We start from the raw sequence: 12,854 nt of genomic DNA on the forward strand, positions 1-12,854 counted from the left end.
TTACTATAATTTTGGAGATTATCTATAGATCAAATATTCAGGAGCCTTGTGGGGGCGGGGGGCTCGAAAGACCTACAGTAAGTGTTAAGTGTTCTGCCCCGTTGCTTATACATGCAACGTGCTAAAAGAGTAGATCTACAGGGATGTTGGACGCTACATGTCTTTGTCCAATCATGCTAGCAACACAGCCGCCCACGGTACCCCCTTGACAAGCTGAACATACGCGGCGCAGCAGCTCGCATTGATTAGTTAAGGAAGGTCGCAACGGCCTTAATGAGGGGAGGCCCCGAGCCTTAAGGGTCATTCCGAATTATGAAGGGCAACGCAACAATTCACCACCCAGAAAAGGGTTGGTAGTAAATCAAGCCCAGTGAAAGAGCAGGATTGATATCATGACGGTAGGGTCTTTGTTCGCATGCCGATAGAAAAAGGTTTAATAGCATTCTAGGGCGAGTATTATTTGCGTATATTGTCCGCCGGCGCAGATCCCAATATCGAGTAAGTCATTTCACCGGCACTATGTCTGCTTGCTAACCGACAGTAGCATTGTCGCCGTTCATGGGCTCAACCCCAAAAGCAAGAAAAATCATGCCGAGAAGACCTGGGAGTCGAATGGGAAGCTATGGCTCAGGGATTTTCTTCCCAAGCAACTGCCACGAGCCAGGATTTTCCTCTTCAGTTACAACTCTAAAGTTGCAATCCAGTCATCCGCAGCTGGAGTGCGAGAGCAGGCACATGTCCTCCTTGACCGCTTAAGACTTAAAAGAGAGGTAATCAACAGCAACTGTACCACTGGATCTGTCAAAGAAGCTTACATTGCCTGCAGAAGTGTGAACATCGACCCCTGCTTTTCATTGCCCATAGCCTGGGAGGGATTGTTGTCAAAGAGGTATGAAGCTTCTCAGCTAGAAGCTGTTTCTGGGCTGTCTCTTATGGTTCAATGCCAGGCGCTTGTACAAGCCAAACTCAGCGCAACGTATGGCTCGATATGCACCTCGACCTTTGGAATCGTTTTCTTCGGCACGCCACATCGAGGAACGCACCTGGCACGTGTGGGAGGCGTGGCTGCAAAGTTCGTGAGGGCTCTACTAGGAACAGCGAGCAATACTCTACTGAAGGCCCTTTCAAAAGGCAGCCTTTACGCCCTGGAGCTGTCTGCGAACTTTGACAAGCTTCTTGAAAACTACAAGTATCTGAGCTTTTATGAGACCCTACCATTCAAGAGCATCGGCATAGTACGTATTCCAGGACTTGACTAGATGTTGGCACTAACAAGACACACTGCTCGAATTAGGTTGTGGAAAAAGATTCTGCTGTTCTTGGCTTGCCTGACTCCCGTGAGAAAGCGATCGCATTGAATGCCGACCATGAAGAGATTTGCAGATTTCACTGCGACAAAGACGATCGATATCAATATGTGTCTTCGCTAATTGTCGAAATGGCAAACTCAGGGACGGAGACGCGCCAGTTAACCAGTTGCGTTGATGAATCAGAGTCCACCCTCGTGGCCGATGAAGCCGACCCTTGCTTCTGTAGGTCCTATGCATTACTACATATATGAACTACTGGAAACCGGCTTACACCAACCGGACAGGGATGATACCTTATACACGTAATCCCGGGTTTGTCGGCCGCGAGCATACATTAAGTCAGGCTATGGAGCGTATCATGCCACTCGGAAAGGTTCATTCGAGAGTAGCCTTGTATGGTCTCGGAGGTGTCGGGTAGGTTTTGCGGTTTCTACCAGGGAAGCTTTTGACTGATAAAACAACTAGTAAAACCCAGATAGCCATTGAGCTGGCGCACCAAGTCCATGAAGCCCACCCCGACGCGTCGGTGTTCTGGATCCACGCAAACAGTATCAACCGGTTCCAAGAAAGCTATTATCATCTGATCAAGGAATGCGAGATTGAGAGCCCAGAGGATCAACGACAAGACCTCATGATTGTCAAGCAATGGCTAGAAAAGCAGTGTAAACGCTGGTTGCTGATTATCGATAACGCTGACGAAGCCTCACTCTTCACGACAGATGGTCGTCAAGGACAAAGAGCCTCGACCTCAGATAAGCAGCTGCAAGAAGATTCTTCTATCGTCCAGTTCCTTCCCGAAAGTCCATATGGCTCTATTCTCATTACAACCCGTAACCGAGCTGCTGGTGTCAAATTCGTCAGGGGTATTGGCCGAAACATGCTCGAGGTGGATACTATGACCAAAGAAGAATCGAGATGCTTGATCAAATCTGCTTTGAGTAGCAATTATCCGACAGAGTCGGACATGGATGAGCTCGCGGAGATGCTCGACTATTTACCGTTGGCAATTATGCAAGCCGCTTCATTTATGGAAGAAAATGTGCTCACTGTGAATGAATACATCAAGCTGCATAATGACAGCGATGAAACCAAAATGAGTTTACTGTGCGAGCCCTTCGAGACATTAGGAAGAGACAGCGAAACCCCTAATGCTCTTGCTACCACTCTGATCGTTTCTCTAGATCATATCAATACAAAGGAGCCGAACGCCATCGAGGCTCTTTCCTTTGTTGCTTTCCTTGACCAGCACAACATCCCATCAAGTCTGATGGAACAGAAGGTTGTCGGGCCGCTTGACCTGACAAAAGCGCTGGGTACACTCAAGGCGTTCTCGCTTATAATAGCAACAGGAAAGGGCCAAAACTTTTCTATCCACCGGCTCGTACAGCTTACTGTGCGGAAATGGCTAATCATTGAGCACACCTTCGACGAAAGAGCAATTCAAGCCATGGATACTCTCGCTGAAGTCTACCCGAACGCTCAGTACGAGAACTGGGCTATCTGTGCTGATTATTTGCCTCATGCCGTATCAGTCCTCAAATTCATACCGGAGCTGCATGGGAAGCTGCTGCGAAGGAGGCTCTATCTTCAAGAAGGAATAGCATACTATTTGTGGTCGCAGGGTCGTGACGATGAGGCAGAGAAGCTGGATCTCCTCATCGTGGAAGAGAATAAGAGAGAATTTGGTATAGAACATCCAGAAACATTGGAGAGCATTGCAGGTCTCTCCTCAACATACGCAAATCAAAATCGACTTGCCGAAGCCGAGGAACTAGATTCATTTCTTGTTACGAGCTACAAACGGCTTCATGGGCCCGACCACACTTTGACCCTGGGAAGTATGCTTTCTCTAGCATCTATCTGGAGACAACAGTATCGGTATGAGGAAGCAGAACTCCTCTTTCAAGACGTGCTCAAAACAGCCAAGTCCGTGTACGGAGAACAGCATGAGGAATCGATACGTGCCATTGGCCATTTAGCGACACTCTACTATGACATGGATGAGTATGAAAAGGCCGAACCATTCAAACTTATAGATTGGAAGTGGCACAATGAAAATCTTGGTCCAGACCACCTCTGGACTCTGGGCGTTGCAGAAAATCTATCAGCAATTTATCGCGGGCTGGGTAAGCTGCAAGAAGGAAAAGAGCTGGCCTTCAAGACGCTTCAGAAGTGTGAAAAAAATCTGGGCCAGGATTATTCGACGACAAGGGCTTGCAGACATACACTGATGAATATCTACCAAGATCTCAAAGAGTGGCAAAACGCCGAGGAGTTGTGCTTGCGGCTTCTGGAAGATGAGTCAAAAACGTATGGACCTACTCACTTTGACACACTCGACAGGAAGTCGCAACTATGTGGGATATATTGGGCAATGGGCGATATTGAAAAGGTTAAACAGTTGGACGAGGAACTCATCAAAACCGCCAATCGTGTGTTCAATCCAGATCATCCTTACACTCTGAAATTCACGGCCCTCTCCTGGTATCGCCAAGGCAAAGAAGACGAGGCAATACAATTGATAGCAAAGGCTACAAACAAGATGGAAGTATTGCTAGGCCCTTTTCACACAGAGACTCTAGCGTCACTCGGGATATTGAGGGGCATGTGTGAACCTGAACGAGATGCAGTAGAGATACTGTTGGAGGTCGAGCGGCTTGGCGACTGACAGAAAGCAATCATGTGCAGGAACAAGTACAAGGCGCCTATCCGGCGAAAAGACGGGCAAGCCAGGAATAATGGCTTAGGATTCTATATTTTGTCCAATGAGTTCTTACAAAATCATTTACTCTGGCTCAAGGGGTAGCAGTCCAACTCAAAACGGCAGTCAAGCGGGTGCCACCTGAATAGGATATTCCGGTGGCGGCGGCTCGGCGGCCTTCTGAGGCGGAAAAACCTTCGATGCCCGAAACTCTGCATATGCGAACAGCAAGCACCCTTCGATTCTCTTCTCGATCCCCCTCATTATACTACCTTATATAGGGAGGCGTGTATATAACGAAAGAAAGCCCAACAACTCACTTGTCGTACGTGAACTACCAACAATGGCCCGTGGTAACCAGAGAGATCAGTCTCGCGCGAAGAACGAGAAAAAGAAACAGGAGCTGCTCAAGGTAGATTTTTGCTTGAATCCAGCAATTTCCCCTTGATTACTGACAAACTTCTGCTGCGTAGAGCCAAAAGAAAGCGGTGGGCAAGGGCGGTATACTGGGCAAAAAGGAGCACGATGCTGATAAGATGAGAGCGAAGCAAGCGTTGGGTATGTGAGGCTTTGATCTGCTGTTCTTGCGCCACCCTTTGATTGCTATCTTGCTGACTCTATCGTGATTATAGCCGATCAGCGGAAAGAAGCTGAAGCACTTGCAGCAGCCAAGAAGTAATGATTATCTGTATTCGCCCACGTTGTATAAGTCAGCCCGGAACGTCCTACGATCGTCAGATATCGCATAGCCCTCGTCTACGATTTTGGTTATGCAATCTACCAACTTGTATAAGTCCATTCGGAAGGCTGTTCTCTGGGCGCCCAGACTGGATATGGTTGATATTGGGACGGATCTTAGGACCTGCAATCTGACTTGGCTGGCTTTATCAGATGGGTGTACGTTGCAGATACATGTGACAAGACAATGGCATTTAGCGAGGCGTTCTATCAAGCAGCGTTTTAAGTTTGCATAAAGATGGCGCATATGGTGCAACAAACCTGTGATATATAATACATAGTGTCTACCCTATCTCTACCTCGGGCTGCCGTCACCTATACGGCTACCCGCCTGCTGACCAGCAACCCAAGCAGCCCTTGCTCTTTCCAAGCAGGCCTTCCACCCGTCTGCAGCCCCAACCTCAGACAAAGGCAGGTATGCTAATGCATTCGACGGCGTCCTGCATTGGGCCTTTTCTGAGGCTCCTACGCCTATCATCTTTGTCGCCAAATCCACAAACGTCCAAATGCTCTCGCCTTCCCAACCAACATTCAATGCGAAACGCAATACCCTGTCAATACTGTCTGCTTTGGTCTTTTCATCACGGGCCCAGTCTAGTAGGCGCAAAGTGAACATCCAGCCGGAAATGTCACTGGGGTGTGCGATACACCAGTCCAGCACTTCTGGTATGAGCAAGGCAGCTAGACGCGCAGAAACGTCCCCTTGATCATCATCACAGCTCGATAAAATGTCGAGAAGCTGTCTTATATAAGTGAATCCGTAGTAATTTTTTGGGTGTAGCTCTCCGGATCGGAGAACAACGGAAAGTTCCTTCTTTAGCACCTCCTGGTTTGACACGGTCTCCCTGTCATCTTCTCGCCTTGTCAACCTTTCACTGCCGTCAAAAAGCATCTGCCTCAATACCCATATTCGGTGGTTATACAATGTCGGAGATTTCGTATGACGATGCAGTGGAGAGCAAATGTAGGTGGTCAATAGAGACATCTCCGTGTCCAATTCACGAGTGAGCATGTGCCGACAAGTATAGCCGGCGTCCGCCGAGCCAGCGCGCTGACTTAGGGCAGCCAGACGTCGTTTGCGCCAGCTGCATGCCGTCAGGTGTTCGCAATCGAAGAGGAGGATGACTTCGCTGGCATTTAGCACATCGTCTCTTCGTTTCTGTAGCAGGGATTCGTTTTGCGGAGCTTTGCGCTCGTCTTCATGACCACCGGCATCAGAAAAATAGAAGGGCTCGCTTGAAGCGTCGAAGAATATTCTTCTAGCCGTTACGAACGCCTGAACCAAGTATTTCTTCGTAATTCCGACCGAGTTCCCATCTTGTAGCAGTGGACCAAAACCAGGCGGGAGTATCTCGATCTCTAGGACATTGTTATCTTTGCGTCTAGCGGAGAATATTCGAGCGAGTTCGTTGTAAGCCGCATTTCCGTCCGGAGGAGTAGACATTGAGAATCACCCGCCTTGCAGCATGGCGTACGAATCGTAGTAATAGCGGACGTTATGTTAATGTTGGAAAGGGACATGGTTTAAAAACTCGGGGGTGAAAATGAAAGTTGCCGCGCCGCGGCCGACGGGCGGGAAACAAACGTGACAACGTCATTTGCTGTTCTCACTCCATTCATTCATGGATGTCATTTCTCTTTCAGCCTCAGCCTTTCTCTCTCTCTCTTTGTCTGCTCGCTCATTGTGTAAATCTTCCTCGAGCTTGCTTTAGGAAACTTGCTCGTCTGAGGCAGGTCGCACGCACCACTCTCCGCGCAAGTCGGTCGGGCTTCGTGGTCTCTTTTCCGCCCACCTCTCCGGGAACCAATTCGATCTATTCCTTGTTCTCTTTCCCTCCCTCCTCCCCTCCGGCAATTGATCGCAGCCGACGTCTAGCCCATCATGCTGTCGCTTTTGTGGTCGGTTTTCTTCGTCCATGTCGCCATCTATTTGGTTAATACCATTGGCGCTAGCACCATTGATAATCTGGTATGTTTTGTCTCGGAGCTTGCTGGTTGGCGGCCGTTTAGCTGTCATGCCTTGAGCTATTCTCTTTAGAGTTGAAGTAAAGCTAATGAGTACTTTCTAGCTATGGCTCCTCTACCTAAAGGTCCCGACCTCTACGTCGAAGAAATACAGGGAACAAAACCGACTTAAGCGCGAGGTCGTCCAGCTGAAGCGGGACATGAACAACACCAGCTCACAGGATGAGTTTGCGAAATGGGCGAAACTCCGACGGAAACATGATAAGACTATGGAGGAATATGAGGCGATAAGTACGTTTGATTTCCGATCGCAGTTACGGTCTATATATTGGTTTGGGGTTTGGGGAACTGGCTGGTTCAAGAAAGAGAAGCTAACAAAGGCGGGTTCAACAGACAAACAGCTCAGTTCGCAGAAAACCTCTTTCGACTGGGGCGTCAAAATCGTTCGCTGGTTCGGTACATCTGGTCTCAAGTTCTTCCTGCAGTTCTGGTACTCGAAAACGCCTGTCTTCCATCTGCCGGAGGGCTGGCTTCCTTACTACGTGGCGTGGGTGCTGTCGTTCCCCCGGGCGCCGATGGGTTCGGTGAGCATCCAGATTTGGAGTAATGTTTGTGCGACGGCGATTACGACGATGGCGGAGGTAGTGACGGCTGTTTTGTTGCAGAGGGCTACTGCTGCTGCTGCTGCGCCTGCTGCGAAGAAGACACAATGAAGTTATGTGTATGTATGCTATGCTAATGGATGCATGGATGTTTTGAGCTACGTGGAGTTGGATGTGTAAAAATAAGATGGTTCTTTTGGAAGATAATTGATTCATATTTTTTTTTTACTTATGAAATAATGATGCGATGAGGGTATCAATAATGAATATGAAATGTATTTGTTCATCAGATAAAAAAACAATCGTTTATCGTCAACGACCCCATACCGTAGTAGGGGTTTCAGGGCTTGACTCTATGATTGGTATATCATCACACGAACAAAATCAAAACATCATCAATAGATAGATGAAAAGATGGAAAGTAGGAGTAGTAGTAGAGTCCGGCTCCTTCGACAGAGCATCTGCAACGAAAGCCAAAAGATGAACTAAATCACCAAGGGCCCACAATCACCGCTTTCCATAAGCTACAGACTCGTAAAAAAAAAAAAGAAAAAGAAATTGAACTCCTCGCCTCAAGAATGAGCCCCATTGAGTTACCCCCTAAATATTTCCCGACTAACGCTCCCCGACATATTTTCAGACGTGAGAGGTCGGCTCGAAGAAACATATAGGACGGGCAATCGCATGACTATCCAAACACGACGAAAGGCAACCCAAATGAAACCCCCTCTCCAGCACTGTCCCGCACCAACCATTGTTACCCACAAGCCACCATAAGGTGACAAGTGATCGGGTACAGAGACAAACACTAGGAGGGGAATAGGGCGTATAAGCCGCTATCGAATTGCTTCTATGGCGGCGCGTTTCCGCATTGCCTGACTGGGCCCTACAAGAGGACGTTTAGACAGTCAGGATGTCCGGGGACTTTCTCCCAAAGCTGAGGGGGGAAAGAGAGAGTCGTGAAGACTGCTCTCTGTGTGTGAGCTTTGAATGCGATTCTTTGAGCGAGGAGTTGGGAAGAGAAAGGGAAAGAAGAGGAAATTTGGATTCGGTGCGTGGGTTTTTTTATAGCCGATTAGTCAGGGAGTGGAGCTGTGGGTCGTGGTAGGTGTCATGTGACTTTGGGTTTTCTATGGTGTTGCGGGTAGTGTGCCAGAGGCATGCTGAGAATTACGTGGTGGTTGTGTGAGAGTTTTTGGGTATACGTTTACTGGACAGAATTATGAGTCAAGAATAGCTTGTTGAAGCGAAAATAATGTCCCTATTTTTTCATGTACAATCGATTGAACTCCGGGTAATTCTTGTTTAATGCCATAAGAAATACAAAAGTAGTATATAAACCCCCAATCTCCTCAAGCCTTAGACTTGGCCTTGGTCTTCTTCTGGACCTTCTTGGCCTTCTGGGCAGCCGGGGAAGCAGTTTCTTCGGTGGTCTTCTTCGGGGTAGACTTCTCTGCCGACTTGGGAGTCTCCTGCACAGCAGGGGACTGGGCAGCCTTCTTAGTCTTCTTGTTGGTCTTCTTAGGGGTATCTTCAGCGGGCTTCTCAGCCTTGGGTTCCTCAACCGGGGCAGCCTCAATGGCCTTGGCGGGTTCTTCAGCAGCGGGCTCAGAGGCCTCGATGGCCTTGGCCTCCTGGACAGGAACCTCATCCACGCTCTTCAGTTGCGGGATGTCGAGGTCGTAGCCCATAATTGCTTTGAGCTTCTCAGCCTTGGCGAGACGTCTCTTCTGCTCCCTCTCGATGCGCTCCGTCCACTGCTCTCTCGTCTTGCCCTTGTCAAGACGCTTCTTCTCGATGCGGTTCCAGGGGGTGCGCTTGAACCGTCTGTTGGCACCCTTCCAGACCTCCGGGTGGAGCTGTTCAGGGGACACGTATTTGCACTTCAGGATGTGACCGTACATGAGGTAGTTGTCCATGGTGGCAGCAACAATCTTAGCGACAGAGGTGTGGGCGAACTCGATGAAAGCATAGTGCTTGGAGCGACCGGTGATACGGTTACGGGAAAGACGCAGGCGAGTGATTTCACCGAACTGGCTGAAGTAGGCGCGCATCTGGTGCTCGTAGAAACCGTGGGGAATGCGTCTGTAGCATAGCGTGTTAATAGTAGTCACAACCGAACTTCCTGATGGTTCAACTTACCCGACGTAAACCGTTCCGGGCTCCTCAACGTGACCGGCATTCTCCTTCTGCTTCTTCAAGATCTTGCGCTTGGCCTTCTTCGAGTCGGGAATCTGAGGCACCGGCTGGTCGGGGTTGAAGCCTTCATCGCCAGACTCATCCTCGTCACCACTGCTCTCGAAGCCCCTGATGAGGGCAGCTGTGCGGTCATCCTCCTCATCCTCACTCTGGCTAGCATCCGAGGCGGCGGACTCGTCTTCCTCAGATTCTTCAACGACAGGCTCTGCCTTCTTGGCCTTGGTGTTGGCTTTGGCGGGCTTGGATTTTGTCGCGGGAGCAGCTGATCCGTCCTCCTTCTTCGACTTCTTGGTGGTAGGCTTCTCCTCCTTCGCGACCTTGGGCTCAGCAACCTCCGCCTCGGACTCACTGTTCTCGTTGTCGCTCAGGAAATCGGCTGCGCGCTTGCGAGGCTTGATCTGTCTGGCGGGCTGGCCATTGGCCTTGGTCTTCGAAGTGCCATCGGTCTTTGTAGCCGCCTCTTTTTGGTTGGCCTTCTTGAGGATAGGCTTGGGGGATTCGGCAGGCTTGGCCTCGACCTTCTTGGTCTTCTTTGCGGGCGAATCGGCGGCAGTGGCAGCGGCAGCTGAGCAGCGTCAGTATGCGCACCAACAGGTTGAAAATGAAAATCTCTCAAACGGTGTAACAATACATACCCTTGCGCTTCTTGTCCTTCTTGTCGGGGGCCATCCTGCTGTGATTTTTGGGGATAATTGCAGGCGGTTCCTGGGGGACTACAATCGGAGAATCGCAAAGGTGCGGGAAACTTTTTTTCTGCTCGCAATTTTTCGGGCGCCAAGCGGTGAATGCAATCCAGCCCGGCCGACGGGGCCTCGCCGCGACTCCAACTCTAAGCTCTTGTTTCTCCGCAACCCAACCATCTCACACGCCCGTTTGTTTGCGCGCATTTACCAGGGTCATGGGGAAATCGGCCAAGGCGAATAAACCCCTTACTCAGGAAGAGATCTGGGATGATTCGGCCCTCGTCCAGAGCTGGGATGAGGCTGTCGAGGAATACAAAGTATGGGCTTCCTTCCCGGCACGTGATCCGCTCGCTGACCAGAACAACAACAGCTCTATCACAGCATCCATGCGAAGGGGGAGAATGTTGAAGATGTCCTGAGAGAAGCAGAGGCTGCTGAAAAAGCTGAGGTGGAACAAGATGAGCAGCCGTTGGACGAATCGGCCGACCGCATGGATGCTGACGTCGACGCCGATACTGCTGCCAATGCAACAACTCCAGCGGAACCTCAGCAGGTGCCACAGGCCACACCGTCGCAAGTGAGTTGCTCCGTTTGTCGGGTTGAACCTACTGGACTGACTTCATTTCAGGCCGCGGAAGGGCCGGAACAGCCTTCTGGACAGGGTGCCCATGTCACCGATCAAACGGCTGGGCCAAGTGCCGTAGGAGCACCTCCTATGCCTCATGCCACCCTATCCCAAGGTAAGATGCGCTCTGACCCTTTTTTGCTGTGGAGAAATCTGACTCTCTCTAAGTGCAAGATGAGGGACTCAAAAACCTCATGATGGCATGGTACTATGCTGGATACTACACTGGTCTATATGAGGGCCAACAGCGAGCGAACCAGAACAAGAGCTCATAACCCAGCTGAAAGTATAGTAACGAAGTGACAAGCATCTATCTGCGTTGTTCGCAATTCTGGTAGGTTGCTTTGAAGTATGAGCGCGGAAAGCTAAATCCCCAGGACGGCCGCAGGCGCAAACAACATCCCGTCTGGGTACAGGCCAGGATTAGATGAGAATCTCTCCAGGCGGCTGTAGATGGGCATGCACCTAGTTTGGCATGTTACCTGAGTAGGCGGGCTTGTCGTTGGGCCACAATCACCGGTTGCGACTTTGGAATTCTACATGAAGACTGTGGAACAACGCTGCGTACATGGAATAATGCGCGGTGGCCTTACTGGCGGCCTCACCCTGGCCCCTTTGACTTCGTGCGGTCTAGATTCTGGATATCATTCTCATGTCTATTTGCCTCCTGGTTATTAGAAATGCACTTTCGGGAGCTATATATCCCCATCCTTCCGCCCATCTTGTTTGTTCCTTGATCTCCAGGATTCTTCTCTCTCTCTCCTCTCGTATATATATATCAACCCCCTCGCGGACAGTTGGAGCTGCCATTCATTCGTCCCATCTTCTCTACTAAGCGCACACTCAAGGAGATAGGAGAGACCTTCAATGTATCATGGTGTACCCACTTCAAGTCTGAGGAACTGGAGCACCAATCTTTCGACCGTATACTATTGTGGGCTCTGTAGAAAACCCCATATTCCCCTACTTTGTCCATGAAAGAAATTCTTGGGTGCTGTCGCCCGGTGAAGCCTGGTATCCCCCACGATGCTGGGAGCATATATATAACCTGCTAAAAAGGTGAAAACATGACGCATAATGGTTTTTACATACAAAATTATTGACCTTCCTATAGGCTCCATCCATCAGTTTCGAGAATCCAAAGTATTCAATACAATCTTCGGACCTTCCTGCTCAGTAAGTCACGGCCTCTCTCTTTTACATAGGTTGCGCGATTAACGAGGCTCTGTAGGTCTAAGATATCAATCGCAGAGCGATCACCTCTGCTATCACCTTCGGCCAAGTAGCAGTGACAATCGAGCGATCCTGATCAGTTGTTGCCCTGCGCCGGGGCGATCCTCATACAACCCGGTTCTCCTTCAGTGGCCCACAGGATCCCAATGTCCTGGCATAGGCTTTCGAGCATCTTGCCATTCCCAATTTTCATGGACGGTTCCTGTTAGGCCTGGGAACCATGGCGGCCTGCGCTACGTGTTGATTGAGAGCGAATGAAGAGAAGATCCAGAGGATCCTTTCGAGGAACTTTCTCAGAGTAGATGGGAATTGACCAGGGGGTCACCAAATGTCGTCTTGCCGACAGCGGTTCATCTCCTGCTGCAAATACACTATCGAATCGGCCCCTCTCGCTGAACACAATTGGACAAGACCTTTGCCAGGTCATTGGTGTATGGAGATGGAAGCACTGAATCTCTGGGAACTTTTATTGTTTTATCCAGTTCATGTCCCTGAAGCAACCTGTTGCCTCACTCATGTCATTGGAAACGTGCCACAGACCTGATCTATGAGCCTATAGTGCGTGCAACAACTTCGCAACAACAGTCTTCTTGTCCAATTTTTCTGACATTCTGGGACAACGATAAGACCAATGGAGAAACATGCTTTTTCACGATCCCGATACTATTCTGGTTGGACCCTAAACCTTGTGTTGTCATCCTATTATTTCGAGAATCTCATGTTGTCGTTGATGTCCCCCTTCTATACACCAGCATCATACTAATACGGCATGCTATAACCCGCATATATTCTTTCACT

The 12,854-nt window shown here is 49.6% G+C and overlaps 6 protein-coding genes across 6 annotated transcripts; 4 read left to right on the top strand and 2 right to left on the bottom strand.

Annotated features, from left to right (window-relative positions):
- Window positions 1-392: 392 nt before the first annotated feature.
- Window positions 393-3,978, top strand: AtWU_02600 (kinesin; the record flags this gene model as incomplete). The annotated part of the gene is made up of 8 exons (XM_035497713.1): window positions 393-398; window positions 449-498; window positions 545-770; window positions 827-889; window positions 948-1,235; window positions 1,295-1,532; window positions 1,595-1,724; window positions 1,776-3,978. 8 exons carry the CDS (start codon window positions 393-395, stop codon window positions 3,976-3,978), a joined length of 3,204 nt encoding a protein of 1,067 aa, XP_035353606.1.
- A 376-nt stretch (window positions 3,979-4,354) lies between these two features.
- Window positions 4,355-4,690, top strand: AtWU_02601 (4F5 domain protein; the record flags this gene model as incomplete). The annotated part of the gene is made up of 3 exons (XM_035497714.1): window positions 4,355-4,423; window positions 4,485-4,569; window positions 4,644-4,690. The coding sequence occupies 3 exons, from the start codon at window positions 4,355-4,357 to the stop codon at window positions 4,688-4,690; spliced, it is 201 nt and encodes a 66-aa protein (XP_035353607.1).
- A 354-nt stretch (window positions 4,691-5,044) lies between these two features.
- Window positions 5,045-6,193, bottom strand: AtWU_02602 (uncharacterized protein; the record flags this gene model as incomplete). Its single annotated transcript, XM_035497715.1, has 1 exon — window positions 5,045-6,193. One exon carries the CDS (start codon window positions 6,191-6,193, stop codon window positions 5,045-5,047), a length of 1,149 nt encoding a protein of 382 aa, XP_035353608.1.
- Window positions 6,194-6,631: 438 nt separating this feature from the next.
- On the top strand, window positions 6,632-7,427 carry AtWU_02603 (guided entry of tail-anchored proteins factor 1; the record flags this gene model as incomplete). Its single annotated transcript, XM_035497716.1, has 2 exons — window positions 6,632-6,718; window positions 6,819-7,427. The coding sequence occupies 2 exons, from the start codon at window positions 6,632-6,634 to the stop codon at window positions 7,425-7,427; spliced, it is 696 nt and encodes a 231-aa protein (XP_035353609.1).
- Window positions 7,428-8,668: 1,241 nt separating this feature from the next.
- AtWU_02604 (RNA-binding protein) lies at window positions 8,669-10,184 on the bottom strand (the record flags this gene model as incomplete). The annotated part of the gene is made up of 3 exons (XM_035497717.1): window positions 8,669-9,401; window positions 9,459-10,080; window positions 10,151-10,184. The coding sequence occupies 3 exons, from the start codon at window positions 10,182-10,184 to the stop codon at window positions 8,669-8,671; spliced, it is 1,389 nt and encodes a 462-aa protein (XP_035353610.1).
- Window positions 10,185-10,413: 229 nt separating this feature from the next.
- On the top strand, window positions 10,414-11,098 carry AtWU_02605 (uncharacterized protein; the record flags this gene model as incomplete). The annotated part of the gene is made up of 4 exons (XM_035497718.1): window positions 10,414-10,515; window positions 10,569-10,775; window positions 10,827-10,938; window positions 10,992-11,098. The coding sequence occupies 4 exons, from the start codon at window positions 10,414-10,416 to the stop codon at window positions 11,096-11,098; spliced, it is 528 nt and encodes a 175-aa protein (XP_035353611.1).
- Between the last annotated feature and the right edge of the window lie 1,756 nt (window positions 11,099-12,854).

Source organism: Aspergillus tubingensis, assembly GCF_013340325.1.
Source record: "Aspergillus tubingensis WU-2223L DNA, scaffold_4, whole genome shotgun sequence".
Taxonomy (NCBI): domain Eukaryota; kingdom Fungi; phylum Ascomycota; class Eurotiomycetes; order Eurotiales; family Aspergillaceae; genus Aspergillus; species Aspergillus tubingensis.